The sequence below is a fragment of the Ursus maritimus genome, unplaced genomic scaffold (assembly GCF_017311325.1).
Source record: "Ursus maritimus isolate PB19 unplaced genomic scaffold, ASM1731132v1 scaffold_3, whole genome shotgun sequence".
Classification (NCBI taxonomy): domain Eukaryota; kingdom Metazoa; phylum Chordata; class Mammalia; order Carnivora; family Ursidae; genus Ursus; species Ursus maritimus.
This window is the reverse complement of record NW_024425563.1, coordinates 70181446-70198949: the sequence shown is the minus strand read 5'-3', so window position 1 is coordinate 70198949 and position 17504 is coordinate 70181446. Positions and strand designations below refer to the sequence as shown.

Here is a 17504-nt window from a genome sequence, read left to right as displayed (position 1 = left end):
ATGGCTTTCCCAGAGGGATCAGAATTTTCAGTCTCAAGGCACCTTGGTTTTCTTCCCTGGACTGTGCTGAAATAAGTACTGCCAGCTCTCTGAGGCTTTCCTTTCTCTAGGCTTTGACATTTTTTCTTTAGATATGTGAATATATTCATTGAAGGTGCCTTTAAGTCCTCCTAGCCTGGGACTCCTGTCTCAGTAAGGTGATTTTATTTCCCTACTTATATTCTGTTCCACTCAGTAGATTGTACTTTCTTTGTATTTGGGACCTCAGCCCTAAACTATTTAGGCAACTAAGTAAGAGAGTCAAAACTTTGTTTCTAGGGCTTCTGCTATAACACTCTTAAGAATGGTTGTGATTACGGATGTGCCTTGGCTTATGTCCTAGATTTAGGCTTATATACAGTTCCAAAATAGAGGCCCAAGTCAGAACTGGAAGAAAATATCTGTCCTTCTTTCAAATTTCTATTCAAACCCCAAGTCTAGGGTCAAGTTGATGTGCCATAAATGGTGTAGTTGTCTTGCGTGTTGTTTGAGGTTTAGCTACTTAGGTGTTGGATATCCCTAAATTTTTGATTTACTTAGCCACAAGAATGAAGTTAAGGCAGATCCATAGGAACCTGCTTTTGTTGTTTTAGTCTTTTCATAGTACTTGCCCATCAAACACCTTCAAGTCACTAGAATACATGGAAGAAATCTTCATTTATATTTAAGACTTTCTTCTGGAATTATGAGTGCATAGTACTGTAGCTACAGAAAATATTAAGTTCTTAGAATGTTCATCAGTTAATAAGAAGAAATGTAATGGTATAGACATTTTAATCATACTCATTTTGAAATTAATATTTTTAACCATAGCAGTGTAAGAAGAATTTCTTTCTTCCAGGAATTCCAACAGTGTTGTAGTGTTTGCTCACAAATAGTGTTGGGTACACAAGTCTCATCTCATTGACTTGGGAAAAATTAAGGGGCAAGCCTTGCAGTTACTTTTTGTAGAATTATTAACAAAACAAAACCAGACTTCTCTCAGTCTTTTGGTGTTGAGGTTAAGCAATATAAGTTGCCAGGAACTAAAAATGTCATTTTCATATTTTCATTTTTTCTTTCTAAAGGAACAAGACAAAAAAGTAGAAAGCTCAAATAAAGAAATACAGGAAAAGGATGCAATCATTGAAGAATTAAATAGAAAAATAATAGAAGATGAAAAAAGAACTCTAGAGCTAATGGATAAAGTCACAGCTGCTGATAAATTACTGGAAGAATTACAAGAACAGGTTGTACAAAAGAACCAAGATATTAAGAATATGAAATTAGAGCTGACTAATTCCAAGCAAAAAGAAAGACAGTGTTCTGAGGAAATAAAACAATTAATGGGGACAGTTGAAGAACTTCAGAAGAAAAATCATAAAGATAGCCAATTTGAAACTGATATTCTACAAAGAATGGAACAAGATACACAAAGAAAGTTAGAACAGCTCCGGGCAGAGCTGGATGAGATGTATGGGCAGCAGATAGTACAGATGAAACAGGAGTTAATAAAACAACACATGTCACAGATAGATGAACTTAAAATACGACATAAGGGAGAAATGGAGAATGCTTTAAGATCCTATCCAAATATTACAGTTAATGAAGATCAAATAAAGTTAATGAATATAGCAATAAATGAACTGAATGTAAAATTGCAAGATACTAACTCTCAAAAAGAAAAACTCAAGGAAGAACTAGGAGTAATTTCAGGAGAAAAGTCCGCTCTGCAGAGACAGCTTGAAGACCTTTTTGAAGAATTGAGCTTTTCAAGGGAACAGATTCAGAGAGCTAGACAGACAATAGCTGAACAAGAAAGTAAACTCAGTGAAGCGCACAAGTCCCTTAGTACAGTGGAAGATTTGAAAGCTGAGATTGTTTCTGCATCTGAATCCAGAAAAGAACTAGAATTAAAACATGAAGCAGAAGTTACAAATTACAAGATAAAACTTGAAATGTTAGAAAGAGAAAAGAATGCTGTATTAGACAGAATGGCTGAATCTCAAGAAGCTGAATTAGAGAGGCTGAGGACACAGCTTCTGTTTAGTCATGAAGAAGAACTTTCCAAACTGAAAGAAGATTTAGAAATTGAACATCGAATAAATACTGAGAAACTAAAAGATAATTTAGGCATTCACTACAAACAGCAGATTGATGGCTTACAGAATGAAATGAGTCAAAAGATAGAAGCCATGCAGTTTGAAAAAGACAGTTTGATAACTAAGCAAAATCAATTAATTTTGGAAATTTCAAAACTAAAAGATTTACAGCAGTCCCTTGTGAATTCAAAATCAGAGGAAATGACTCTTCAAATTAATGAACTTCAAAAAGAAATTGAAATACTCAGGCAAGAAGAAAAGGAAAAGGGTACACTTGAGCAAGAAGTTCAAGAATTACAACTTAAAACTGAATTATTGGAGAAACAAATCAAGGAAAAAGAGGATAACCTTCAAGAAAAATTTACACAACTTGAAGCAGAGAATTGTGCTCTTAAAGATGAAAAGAAAGCCCTTGAAGACATGTTGAAAATGTATACTCTTGTTAACCAAGAAGAAAGATTAATTTTCATAGACCCCATTAAGTCCAAATCCCAAGACTGTAACTGGCAAAAAGAAATAGAAATACTTACAGAGGAAAATGAGGACCTCAAAAAACAATGTATTCAGCTAACTGAAGAGATTGAAAGGCAGAGGAACACTTTTTCATTTGCTGAAAAAAACTTTGAAGTTAACTATCAGGAGTTACAGGAGGACTATGCTTGCCTTCTCAAGGTAAAAACTGACTTAGAAGACAGCAAAAACAAACAAGAAGTAGAGTATAAAAGTAAGCTTAAAACACTGAGTGAAGAGCTTCATCATTTGCAAAGAATAAATCCAGCTGTGGTAAAAATGAAAAGTTCAGTCTTTGATGATGACAAAACTTTCATAGGAGAACCGTTGGAAACCGGTGAGGTTGTTGAGAAAGATACAACAGAACTTATGGAAAAACTTGAGGTAACCAAGCGAGAAAAGTTAGAACTGTCAGAGAGATTGTCTGATCTTTCTGAACAATTAAAACAGAAACATGGTGAGATTAGTTTTCTGAGTGAAGAAGTGAAGTCTTTAAAGCAAGAGAAAGAGCAAGTTTTATTGAGATGTAGAGAGCTAGAAATCATCATTAACCATAAACGGACAGAAAATGTAAATGTGTGTGATGTTCAGTTAGACTCTTTAAAAGATGGGGTTGTGACTATGACAGGCAAGGATTCTGGAGGGTCAATTTCTAAAATAAATAAAGATTTTGTTGAAGAATCAAAAATAATGGAGGAAGATAAAATTCCTTTTGAAAATAAGACTGTTGGAAAAGAAGGCAAGCAAGAACGGTTGTTTTTGGATCACTTGCCATTAGTGACAAATGGATCATCGCTTGGGACAACTGAACCCAGTAGAAATGATAAACTTCAGTGGGAGCTAAGTGTACTTAAATCAGAACAGGTACGTTTACTTATTTATGTAGATGCTAAAGCATAGTGAAAATGTTCATGCAGAAAATGTTTTCATCTTCCTAAAACACAGTTAATCTTACAAGATAATGAAAATGAACCCTATAATATAATTCTCATTTGGGCCTATCAGCTATCATTGCTTTTTTTTTTTTTTTTTTTTTTAAGATTTTATTTATTTGTCATAGAGAGAGAGCAAGTGAGCACAAGCAAGGGGAGTGGCAGACAGAAGGAAAAACAGGCTCCGGGCTTAGCAGGGAGCCCCATGCGGGGCTCAATCCCAGGCATCCCAGCTATCATTGTTTATATCTATTTTTTTCTTAAACACTGTTGCCTTTCTTTCAGTTAATTTATGTTATATATTCTGTTAAGGAAATAAAAGCATAGGAATGGTTCCATACTTTCTTTGGAGATGCAAGAGTTTCAATAATTTTGTTGAAAATCTGGACTTCAAAAAAGTTATTTTGTAATATTTTGTTGTAATTTCAAAGCTTCGTTTCAGCATTTTGTTTTGTATTGGTATTTTCAAAGTTCCACAACTAAAAATTAACTCTTAAACTATTTAGTACTTTATACTTACTTATTCAGTAGGTACAACATTATATATTTCCTTGAAAAAAAATCTCAACTTCAGTCCTAGAATTCTCTTAGAGTACTATGTAAAGCTGAAGGGGTAAAAAGTATTAATTCTAACTAACTAAAGAATGCATATAATGAGTAATAATATATCACTCTTGACAAATATATTTGTTGTATACTGATATTAGAAATAACTGGAAAATTCTACTAGATATCTTGTGTAATGCTGTTAGGTAAAACTTTGTTTCGTAATCTATGCAACAAGTATTTACTGAATCTCTAGCCAGGTATACTAGCAAGCAAGAGAGCAGGAGAGCTCTCTGAGAGAAAGAATATATTGTAGTGAGGGAAGCAGATAGTAGACAAGGGAACAAGTAGAATAGTTAGAAGTAGTGGTAAGATCTATAGAGAAAATAAAACACATAACGTGATAAAGAATGATGGGTAGTGGTGGAGGCAACATTAAATAGGATGGTCAGAAAAGGTCTCTTGGAGGAATTGACATTTGAACTGAGATCTGAAAGACTAAGGTGGAGCTTACCACATGCAAATTAGAGCAGTTGTGAAGACCTAGGTGAGTTTGAGCAACTGAATGAAGATGTGTTCAGTTGAGTTTGAAAGCAGGCGAGTGGAAGAAAAAGAGTTTGAAAAAGAAAGAAGAGACAAGATCTTGGAAGCCTTATAGACTTTTTAAGAATTTGAGATTTTATTCTATATGCAGTAGGAAACCTTTGGAAAATGTTCTCTTTTTATTTCTAATAAATACGGATCTTATAATGGAGTTACATTACAGTAAACCTATTGGAAATTGAAATATCTTAAGTTGAAAATGAAGTTAATGCACTTAACCTACTGAACTTCGTAGCTTAACCTAGTCTACCTTAAACATGCTCAGAACACTTATATTAGCCTATAGTTGGGCAAAATCATCTAACATAAAACCTATTTTATAATAAAGTGTTAAATATCTCAAGTAATTTATTGAATACTATACTGAATGTGAAAAACAATGCTTGAATGGGTAAGAATGGTTGTAATTTATTGTTTGTTCATCCTCATGATCGTGTGGCTGACTGGGAGCTCTGGCTCCCTGCTGCTGCCCGGCATCACAAGAGAGTATCATACCATATATTTAGCCCAGGAAAAGATTTAAATTAAAAATTTGAAGTATAGTTTCTACTGAATGCGTATCACCTTTACACTTTATCTTATAAAGTCAAAAAAATCCTAAGTCAAACCATTGTAAGTTGGGGACTATATGTATATTCACATTTATGATCTTACATCAAATGTGAAGATATTTTACATTTTAATAACCTAAATAGAGTTTAAAAAATCAAGTTGCATAACTATTAATGCTTTGTTAACTATCTGGAATAGTCTTCATAAACATAATGTGGTTTTAAATTAATTACTCCTAAAAATGCCAGAGATCATTTAGATTTTTTTAAAAAGGCCATTATTGAGAGAGGACCTGAATTTGAAGCTGTCAAAATGGTCAAATTTTCTCAGTAAGAATTTTATTTTCTCTGCTAAAGACATTTTCATTGACATTCAAATACTTTCTCGTTAACATTAACTTATATAAAGTAAAGGGAGGCAAACCTGTAAACTGTCCCTTCCCGTTGTCACTACCAAGACAAAGGGGAGTAAAATATGTGTGTGTAAAGGGAAGCTCACAGAAGAAATAGAGTGATAATTTATTCAGTAGTAAGATCTCGGAGCAATCTAAATATGCTTAGAAATAATGCTGACTCCCCCAAAAATGCTTTGCTCTTACAACCAAGCTAATTGGCTAATAAACATGAAACGATACTTTCAACCTTATAAATTGATATAACCATAAGGTAATATTTTATACCCATCAGATTGGCAAAATGAGTCCCACAGTAGAAAGTGTGGGGAGATGAATACTCACATATGCTATTAATATCAGTGTAAATTGGCACAATTATATAAAACATAATTTGGTAAAATTTAATACATTCAATGTACATTACCTATGACCCAACAGTTACATTTCTAGTTGGTTCTCAGAAGTATGGTCTCTGACTAGCAATATCAGCAGCACTTGAAACCAGGGTAAAATTCCAGTTTGGGGGCCCCACACCAGACTTCCTAAACTGGAAACTCTGGGGAAAGGCCCCAGCATTCTGTTTTAATAAGCACTCCAGGTTATTCTGATGCCTGCTAAAGTTTGGGATCCACTCTACTAGGGACGTGCCCGTGTATTTGTATAGGGACATATCTGTAAGAATTTAGTGCAGTATTTTTGAAATATCAAAAAATTAGAAATAATCCAGTTGATCTCCAAGGAGGAAGTTGACAAATTTTCATGTATTCATAGATACTATAGCACAGTTAAAATAAATTAATCTGTATCTACATGGCTCGATCTCAAGTATTTTGAATGAGAAGAATGATTTGCAAAATAAATACCATTTTACACCATTTATGTAAATTCTTAGAAACATAAAATATAATGTATTATTTATAGGTACTGAAAAGTGATAGTATAAGAAATTCAGTGGTCTTGTTGCAAATTTGTGAAAATGTTTGCCTCTGGAGAAGGAAGAATGGGAACATAGTGGGTTAAATTTTATTTTCTTTCTAACCCAAAAAAGTATGTAGAAAGGAGAGAAATGGGGGAAAAAAAGACAAAATAATTGTATTTGTTAAATTGGGGTATGAGTACTTAAGTGTTTATTATATTATTCTTTGCATTTCTGTATATTTAAAATACTTTTAAATGAAAAGCAAAGATGAGGCCATACGAAACTATACCATATATCAAAATTTACCATAAAGTTGAGGTAATGACAATATTATGCTACTTTCCTTGGAAAAGATAGGTATATCAGTGCAATAGGATGAAGTGAGAAAAAAATTAGACTTATCTTACATGAAGTTTTAAACTATAATTTCATGTATTTCCCCCTTGTAGTCAGTATATGAAAAAAACAGAAGTTAAATTATTTTAAAGTTTTAAATCATTTAAAAATGTTCTAATGTGTACATACATTCACTTTAAGAATGATTTAAGGCTACAGATGGAAGCTCAGCGTATATGCCTCTCTCTGGTTTATTCAACACATGTGGATCAAGTTCGTGAATATATGGAAAATGAAAAAGATAAAGCTCTTTGTAGTCTTAAGGAGGAACTTATTTCTGCCCAAGAGGAAAAGATAAAGGAACTTCAGGAAATACACCAGCAAGAGCTACAGAATATAAAAACACAAGAAACAGGTAAATGGTTTCTTTTTTTCTTTTTTCTTTTTTTTTTTTAAGATTTTATTTATTTATCTGAGAGAGAGCACAGAGGAAGAGGGAGAAGCAGACTCCCCGCCAAGCAGAGAGCCCGATGCGGGGCTTGATCCCAGGACCCCAAGATTATGACCCAAACTGAAGGCAGATGCTTAACTGACTGAGCCACCCAGGCACTCCCTGGGCAAATGGTTTCTAAAAAAAAATTATAAGTACTGTGAAATAAATAAGTATCACTTAGAGCTCACCCACCATTTCATAATTTTGTCCTTGTCTTAGAACCCATAGAGGAAGGTAACTGTGTACCCCAGTCCTAGATTCATTTGTTCATATAATCATTGCACTTTTTTTAAGTGCTTGAGAAATTTAAAATCACTGAATCATTTCCCCCCAGAAGTTACAGTCAAGTGGGAAAGCAATATAAAATAAATTCTTAGAAAACAACAAGACAATTTCTGTAATAGAAGAATTACTAGAAAGAATGGAAGAAGAAAGGAGAAAAGTTTCATACTTTCTGAGAGGATGAGTAGGCTGAGGTGGCAGGCAGGAGGAGGGAAGTTAGAATTTTAGGGAAGGCTCCTGAGTCTTAAACATAGACGTGTGAGAGATTGTTATCCATTTTGGAGAATTGAGAGTTCAAGTTATACAAGAAAGTAGTGGGAGATAAAACTGGAAAGATTGAAAGGAGCTTGATTAGAAAAGGCTTTATATACTCTTGACTGAAGAGTAAGCCTTATGCTATTGGTAATAAGACCTGTAGGATTTTAAGTAGCGGAAGTAACAGTAAAATTTTTATTTTACAGTAAAACCATGGAGCAAAGTGGGGGAGGTGATTAGTGATGGGAAGACCAGTTAAGCAACTTTGGCAGTAATTCTGCTAATAATAATATATATAACAGAAAAGTTTAAGAGTTAAAAGAGGTAGGCAGTAGTCGGCAGTTAATATGTGGAGGAAAGGGGAAAAATTGAGAGTGATTCCTAAGTTTCTAGCTTGGGTAATTGGATTGAAAATGACTGTAGTCATAAAGAGGATGCAGAGCAGATCTGTGGGAAAAATAATAAATTCAGTTTGTTACATACTGAGTTGAAAATACCTATTGACTTTAAAAAACAGTTGTCTAGTAGGTAGTTAAAAATAGAAGTCCAAAAGACAAGAGGGAGGATTGGGCCTATGATAAAGATTTGGAAATCAAAAGATCATTGGAGGCCAGAGAAAAGAATGAGATGTCCTGGGAGACTGCAGTGTGGGCCAAAAGACTAGGATGGCACTGTGGGAAGCGGGAACATATAAAGAACCTGAAATAGAAGACTAGTTGCAGTTAACTTTTATCTTTAATAATTATTTAAGCACTCAATGAACTAGATTTCCTCTGTTCAAGACATCTCTAGGCTTTCACCCTTTACATCTTTTGAGAATGAGATGGTTCATAAGTTTTTCCAGTGGCTCTGTTGAACAGAGAGAATTTAAAGAGTGACTTAAATAAGAATATCATACTTTTCACTAAAGGAGTTCTTTAGGTTTGAATGTAATAAGATGTTAAGTGTGTATTGTTTTTATTGATGTCCAGTGATTTTCAACTATAAGTTAATTGGTCTGCTAATGGTTGGTGAAGTTAGTGAGTAATGACCAGCATTTTTTTAAATAAATAAAAGTACAGGAGAACAGGAAACAATAGTATATAGCATGTAGAAAGGGCAGATAATGATTTGTGGAATTCTTGTTTCAGTTTTCCATGGATGTATAAATAGGTTATGATATGTGATGTATTTCTTGTATTTGGTAGTAGTAGAAAAATTTGTAAGTTATGCTTTATACCAATTTGTAAGATATAAACAGAATTCTACAAATTATCTGAAGCAGTTAACATTGAGCAGTGGAAAATAACTTTGAAAGATAAAGAATTTAAAACTTATTGTAAAGGAAGCTTCCAGTTGATATAGGTTTAATATGATAATAGTACTTAAGAATGTGAATTAAATGTTTAATGCAGGATCTGGTTCTGTTAGGTGGTGAAGCGAAGCCTTTACAAATGCTCATTGGAAAACTACGCAAGGCAGTGTCTGAAGAATGTTCTTATTTTACACAGGTAAGATATTAGTTAAAAAGTACTTTTAGACAAGAACTGCTATACTTCAGAACTGCGCTTAGAAAGTTTGTTTTTAAGTTTAAAATGAACATTTAAATGTTTCCTGATAATCTTTTGAAACAAAAGCAATTGAAGTAAATTATCTTAACAGTAGAACAGACAAAAGGTATACCTAATACAAAAAAGAATGGACCAGTAGAACCCCAGACAGGTCTGTTTCCTGCCCCTGCCCCTTGGTGGTTGAGTGTATCTGATGACTTGCCTGGGGAGATTGCACAAGACCAGTGAGATCAGTTTCACACTTCAGATTGCCAAAAACTAAAAACTCTTAATTTTACCAGGTATAATTATATTTGTGAAGATGGGGTGAAATAGAAGCTCTTATATACTGCTACTGGGAAAGTACTACCTTGAGAAGCAGATTGGCATGGTCTATTTTTGAAGTTGTATATATCCTATAGCCCAAGCATTTGTGCACAACCAGATCTGTTCATTGCTAAAGTATCTTCAGGTTAAAAATGGGAAACAACTCAGATTACTATGAATAATGGTAATAAATAAATTGTGTTACCTCCACAGTGGAACTCCATTTAGCAGTGTTTGATATCTGTATTAATATCAGTAAATCTCAAAAGAAAAAAGTATAAAGCCTGTATGTTAGAATAATTACCTCTGGGTAAAGGGAAAGGTGAATAAAGTGGGTAGGCAGTACTTAAAACAGAGAGCTTCAAATCTCTAGGTAATGGTCAATTTCTTTTAAAAAAAAACATGGAGATAATATGACAAAATATTGCTATTTGTTTAAGGTAGGTAATAAATTATTTTTTCTGCATATTTGAAATAGTTCAAAATTTAAAATGTATACTTTGTTTTGTCCCTGATCTCTGTCCCAGGCTTTTATATTTATAAATGGAAGGGGGAGGCGGGTGGTATTAGTTGGGACAGGTAGAGCTACCTTACTGATTTTTTTTTTTTGTAAGATTTTTTTTATTTGAGAGTGAGCAAGAGAGTGGGGTGGGTGGGGAGGGAGAGGGAGAGAGAATTTTGAGCACTCTGCACTGAGCACGGAGCCCAACCCTGCGACGGATCTCATGACCCTGAAATCATGACTTAAGCTAAAACCAACAGTTGGATGCTTAACCAACTGAGCCACCCAGGTGCCCCTGATTCTCATTTCCCATAATACCATAATATTGTTCAAAAAACGTTTTGCAAAAAAACCTCAAAAAGTGAGAAATAACTACCCCTGAGGCCTACTCAAGAGTCTCCACCTCCACCTCTGCCAAAGGGTTCAGGCATTGTCCTTTCATATCTATTGTTGCTAGTCAGTAAATAATGCAAAGAGGGCCCAAGTCACAGTAGTTCATTTATAAACTGACATTGTATGTTCTTTCCTTTCGTTATTGTCTTTACCTGATCTCTAATCTCAAGTTGAAATATGAGTCATCTTGTTCTAATAGAGGGGTCCTCTGGGATTTTTCATGAAACCTGGTTTTGTCACTAAATGTTGATGTTGCCATGGACTAGTTACTTCATCTTTTTGAGTCTGTATCTTCATCTGTAAATGGGTTTCTACGAGCTCTAACATGATAAAATTCCATCTTGGGAGCTGTGCTGAAAATTTAATGAATTTATTGACAGTATAGTTTAACTTTTAAGCAAATCTCAAAAAATAGCAATAATCAATTTGGTTTTTAAGTCTAGAAGTTGTTTCCAGTTGTATACAGGGCAAAGGTAAATTTTATTTTGAGGGCTTCTCAAATTATTATGGGTCATATATTGTTTTTATTTTTTTTATTTTTTTTATTTTTTTTTAAAGATTTTATTTATTTATTTGACAGAGATAGAGACAGCCAGCGAGAGAGGGAACACAAGCAGGGGGAGTGGGAGAGGAAGAAGCAGGTTCATAGCGGAGGAGCCTGATGTGGGGCTCGATCCCATAACGCCGGGATCACGCCCTGAGCCGAAGGCAGACGCTTAACCGCTGTGCCACCCAGGCGCCCCGCATATATTGTTTTTAAATGATGGTAGAATTGTTTGTTGCTCAGGAGAGAAACCAGGATAATGTGTCAAATATTTTTAATTTATTTGTATGTATAAAACACAGAATACTGCCTTTATGTTACAGAAAAGTATATGGATGTAATCTCCCACATCATATAATTTCTTTTTTTTTAAAAGACTTATTTATTCATTTGAGAGAGAGCAAGCAAGTGTGTGAAGCAGGGCGAGGGGCAGAGGTAAAGGGAATGAATCTCATGTAGAAGCCCTGCTGAGTGTGGAGCCCAACTCAGGGCTCGATATCATGACCCTCAGATCACCACCTGAGCCAAAATCAATAATTGGACATTTAACTGACTGAGCCACCCAGACGCCTCCATCTATTATAATTTCTGTGGAACCTTTTTTTTTTCTTTATTTTTTTTCTTTTAATATTTTTGTATTATGTTAGTCACCATACAGTACATCCCCAGTTTCTGATGTAAAGTTCGATGATTCACTAGTTGAGTATAACACCCAGTGCACCATGCAATACGTGCCCTCCTTACTACCCATCACCAGTCTATCCCATTCCCCCACCCCCCTCCCCTCTGAAGCCCTCAGTTTCTCATAGTCCATAGTCTCTCATGCTTCATTCCCCCTTCTGATTACCCCCCTTTCTTTATCCCTTTCTTCCCCTACCGATCTTCTTAGTTCTTACGTTCCATAGATGAGAGAAATCATATAATTGTCTTTCTCTGCTTGACTTATTTCACTTAGCGTTATCTCCTCCAGTGCCATCCATGTTGCAGCAAATGTTGAGAACTCGTTCTTTCTGATAGCTGAGTAATATTCCATTGTATATATGGACCACAACTTCTTAACCCAGTCATCTGTTGAAGGGCATCTCGGTTCCTTCCACAATTAAGCTATTGTGGACAATGCTGCTATGAACATTGGGGTGCATATGGCCCTTCTCTTCACTACGTTTGTATCTTTGGGGTAAACACCCAGTAGTGCAATGGCTGGGTCATAGGGTAGCTCAAGTTTTAACTTTTTAAGGGACCTCCACACTGCCTTCCAGAGTGGCTGTACCAACTTGCATTCCCACCAACAATGTAGGAGGGATCCCCTTTCTCCACACCCTCTCCAGCAATTGTTGTTTCTTGCCTTGTCAATTTTTGCCATTCTAACTGGCGTAAGGTGGTATCTCAGTGTGGTTTTGATTTGAATTTCCCTGATGGCTAATGATTTTGAACATTTTTTAATGTGTCTGTTAGCCATTTGTATGTCATCATTGGAAAAGTGTCTGTTCATATCTTCTGCCCATTTTATGATTTGTTTGTTTCTCGCATATTGAGTTTGAGAAGTTCTTTGTAGATCTTGGATACCAGTCTATTATCTGTAGCATCATTTGTAAATATATTCTCCCATTCCGTGGGCTGCCTCTTAGTTTTTTTTGACTGTTTCCTTGGCTGTGCGGAAGCTTTTAATCTTGATGAAGTCCCACAAGTTCATTTTTTCTTTTGTTTCTCTTGCCTTTGGAGATGTGTCATGAAAAAGGTTGCTTTGGCCGATGTCGTAGAGGTTGCTGCCTATGTTCTCCTCTAGGATTTTGATGGATTCCTGTCTCACATCGAGGTCTTTCATCCATTTGGAGTTTATCTTTGTGTATGGTGTGAGAGAGTGGTCAAGTTTCATTCTTTTGCATGTAGCTGTCCAATTTTCCCAGCACCATTTATTGAAGAGACTGTCTTTTTCCCACTGGATGTTTTTTCCTGCTTTATCAAATATTAGTTGCCCAAAGAGCCGAGGGTCCATTTCTGGGTTCTCTATTCTGTTCCATTGGTCTGTGTGTCTGTTTTTGTGCCAGTACCATGCTGTCTTTGTGATCACAGCTTTGTAGTACAGCTCGAAATCCGGCATTGTGATACCCCCAGCTTTGTTTTTCCTTTTCAACAGTTCCTTGGAGATTCGGGGCCTTTTCTGGTTCCATACAAATTTAAGGACTATTTGTTCCAGTTCTTTGAAAAATGTCCTTGGTATTTTGATCGGGATAGCATTGAAAGTGTAGATTGCTCTGGGTAACATGGACATTTTATGTTAATTCTTCCGATCCATGAGCATGGAATATTTTTCCATCTTTTTGTGTCTTCCTCAATGTCTTTCAAGAGTGATTTATAGTTTCTAGAATATAGGTCCTTTACGTCTCTGGTTAATTCCAAGGTAACGTATGGTTTTTGGTGCTTTTGTAAATGGGATGGATTCCCTAATTTCTCTTTCCTGAGTCTCATTAGTAGTGTATAGAAATGCGGCTGATTTCTGAGCATTGATTTTGTATCCCGCCACATTACTGAATTGCTCTATAACTTCTAATAGTTTGGGCATGGATTCTTTTGGGTTTTCCATATGGAGTATCATGTCATCTGCGAAGAGAGACATTTGACTTCTTCTTTGCCGATTTGGATACCTTTGATCCCTTTTTGTTGTCTGATTGCTGTTGCCAGGACTTCTAGTACTATGTTGAATAATAGTGGCAAGAGTGGGCATCCTTGTCGTGTTCCTGATCTTAAGGGAAGGGCTTCCAGCTTTTCCCCATTGAGAATGATATTTGCTGTAGGCATTTCATAGATGGTTTTTATGAGATTGAGGAATGTACCCTCTATCCCTACACTCTGAAGGGTTTTAATCAGGAAAGGATGCTGTATTTTGTCAAATGCTTTAAGTAAGCTTTGTGCCCAACATGGGGCTTTACCTCATGACCCTGAGATCAAGAGTCACATGCTCTACCAGCTGAAGCCAGCCAGGTGCTCTTATGGGGGGTCATCATTTTTTAACTTCTGTCCTTGTCTGCTGGTGTTTTTTCAAGGGTAGTTAACATTACAGTGAAAATGTCAATCTAGGATCCAAGCTAGAAAATGGTAGATTAAAGTACAGGCTATATTCATTATTAGAAGCAGAAAAAATAGTTTTGTGCAATTAAGATTGTCAGTATTTTCCTGCTGTAAGAATTTCATGTTCTATATAAAGAGAGTAAGATTTAGACTTGACTGTTTATTTTGTAGACTGATAGGGTGTATGGAAGAGTGTTTTCTTACTGATTTTTCTGTGCCATTTTGACCGTCTTTTGCATTTAGGAAAATAATGTTTAATGACTTTCAAAGGCAGACATCAACATTTTAATTCTGTAAAATACCTAATTTTGTTGTTAATAGACTTTTTGCAGTGTCTTTGGTGAACATTATACTCCTGCTTTAAAATGTGAAGCAAATGTAGAAGAGAGAGAGAGTTCTGGTGTGCACACTTCTGAAAATCAAGAGCTAGAATTGCAAGATTATAGATATGAAGTTCAAGGTAATAAAATCTGACCACATTATTTTCTTAAGTCATTTAATGATAAACTTTTACTTTTAATCATGATTCAGTCACTTAATATCTTTTTGGATTCATGAAATATATTTAATACAGATTTTTATTTTTGTAATGCAATAATTGTGATATAAAGAAAACCAAAGATGTCTATAAGTTTCCTTGTCTCTTTATCCTTTATTCCTCTACTCCCATGTTTTTCCTTGTTCATGATTCTTCCTTAATTTTATACCATAGATAAAACCTTTGAAAGTTATTGTCTTTATAAATACATTTATGTCAATGATTAATTTTTTTAAAGAATAAGAAGACCTACATTGTCTTTCTTAATAAGAACCCTGTATTAATTTATTTTTATAAACTGTAATCTCAATTAATTTTTTGGTATTTTTTCGGAGGTAAAGTGTTTTCTACCCCATCCATTTATATGAGTAATGAACAAAATATACAAATTAATGAATACCAAAACAAATTAACGTATTTTAATATGAAATCATCAAGTTGTCTTTGTAGCAGGTCTTTTACATTAATGAGATTGAAATTTTTGGTAACTTAAATATGTGAAGTGTACTTCTACCAGGCAATTTTCTAAAGTTATTAATAGATAAATAATACTTATTGAAAGAAGCAGACTTTTACTGTAAAATGAAATTACTATAATTGTTTATTTATCATCTAGACTTGCAAGAAAATATGCAAACTCTTCTCAACAAAGTAACAGAAGAATACAACAAACTCTTGGTACTTCATACACGTTTAAATAAGGTCTGTGAAACGGAAAATGTAGTATGTTTTCATTTATTGTATCATGTGCTGTTTTGTAAACTTCTTCATCAACCAAGAATTTCTAAAAAAGTGAGCATGGTAAAGATGAGGGAAAAGTGACGTATTTATAATTTCAGTGTGCTAAAGGAATTTCTGCAAGTTGAATACTTATTTACCCCTTTAGAGAGTTTTGGAAATCCTGATAAAGTAAAATAAATATAAAATGTCAGATTATAAACTTGGTGAAACAGTTGTATTTAATTTTACATATAACAGTTTTAAAGTAGTGGTTCTGTCTGTTTTAGAGAAAAATGGAATTAGTGTAGTTGTTTAGAACATAGCTAACATGTTATATGTGTTAAATTTCAAGTAGTTTTAGAAATGTGTGCATGTAAAACTCACTGAGAGTATAGATGGCATAGTATAATTTATTAACTGTATCAGGAAGATAAAAAGCATATATTGGCAAAGGTAAGTGTTGTAATCTTCATGTCGTAGACAAAAAAATCCAGAAGGATCTCTATGGCTTTATTTACTTTACTTTGGTGTCCTTATATTAATTGGGTGGATTTAAAAGACTTAACTGATAGGGAGTGGAAGTTCTGTCGGTGATGAGGGATGCTCCAGCTGAAATTCTTGTTTGTCTTTTTCTTTCTCTTCCCCTCCCTTTCTCACCTTTTGTCTTCCCCTATGTCTCCTTCCCCCTTTCCCTCGTTCCTTTTCTCTTTCTCTTCCTGTGCAGTTAAGCAAACTTTGTATCTTGCCCTTTCTAAAACTTGTGAACCTATCCCAGTATCTTACAGATAACTTTGTAGGAGGGCTGGTGGATAGATAAAAATCCTTCTTCAACTCTACATTTCTCTACAATAATTACTTTTCTATTTCCCTTCATAGCCAAAATGTTGAACCCTATTCTGAATCATCATACCATTTCCTTACCAGTAGTTTTAGCAGTTTGGATTTTTTGTTTTTCTGCTGCCCTCATCCTGCTTCCAGGGACCCTTCTCTACTCATACTTGGGTTTCTGAGGGCTGCTAAGAAAGTTAGATGTGGATGTGGTTTGGTGGACACTACATAATCATGGTCTGACATAAGCTGGACCCTCTGGATCACTTAACAATTCTTTTATGAGGTAATTTATTCTCTCATAGTCCCTTCAGTTGATATTCCCCAACTTCACAACTTTTCCTCAAGTCATATATTCCACTTCTACTCTCCTTTTTTCTTTGCAGTTGGCTTTATCGCTTATTTCTCTGCAAGTATCAGAGCTATCAGTTATCTCAGCCTGCTGCCTCTAGACCATATGTATTTCTTTAAATGTGTGAATACCCTAATTTATTTTCCTTCTGTCTGAGAAGATGCTACTCCTTTTCATAACTAAGGTTATTTTATTTCCTGTGCTTTTGTTAGTATCCCCTTCTACCTCCTCTAAGATTGATAACCTGTCCCTTCCCTCTCTTCTGTGATTTCAGCTCCTTTGTCTCTGTTTTTCTCTATTTCTGTCCTTTCCCCTTACACATTCCTCAGATCTCTTCTATTTAGAACATAACCTGTCCTCAATCCTGCATCTTCTTTGTGGTCTCTTCATTGTCACTTTCTTTAAAAGAAAGAATAAACTACAGCCGGAACTTCCCATCTCCTCTCTCTCTTCTATCCATTGTAAGCAAGCTCTTGACCTATACTTCACTATGCTTTCTCTGGCAAAAGTCAGTGATGATCTATTTTTTTCCCCCAAGTTTTTATTTAAATTCAAGTTAGTTAGCAGCAGTGAATTCTTGTGAGATTTCCTTTCTGTTTTCTTACTTCCTTGTTTTCTTTCTTTTAAAAATGTTGCTTTTCCTATGGCAGTACACGGTTGAAGCTATTAAATAGCGTAGGAGGGCTTATAGTAAGTAATCCACAGTGACGGATTTGTGAGTGAGTGAGTGATTTGTCATTTTGCCTATTTCCTTTTAGGA

General features: G+C 34.9%; 1 protein-coding gene across 1 annotated transcript in view; it reads left to right on the top strand.

Moving 5' to 3' along the window:
• The window catches only part of AKAP9 (A-kinase anchoring protein 9), a 157009-nt gene that overhangs the window by 41880 nt on the left and 97625 nt on the right, over positions 1 to 17504 (top strand). Inside the window, exons 8-12 of the mRNA XM_008686305.2 lie at positions 1107 to 3494; positions 7114 to 7327; positions 9353 to 9432; positions 14628 to 14766; positions 15461 to 15546. Coding sequence (XP_008684527.2) covers positions 1107 to 3494; positions 7114 to 7327; positions 9353 to 9432; positions 14628 to 14766; positions 15461 to 15546 — 2907 coding nt within the window. The remainder of the gene's footprint in view (positions 1 to 1106; positions 3495 to 7113; positions 7328 to 9352; positions 9433 to 14627; positions 14767 to 15460; positions 15547 to 17504) is intronic.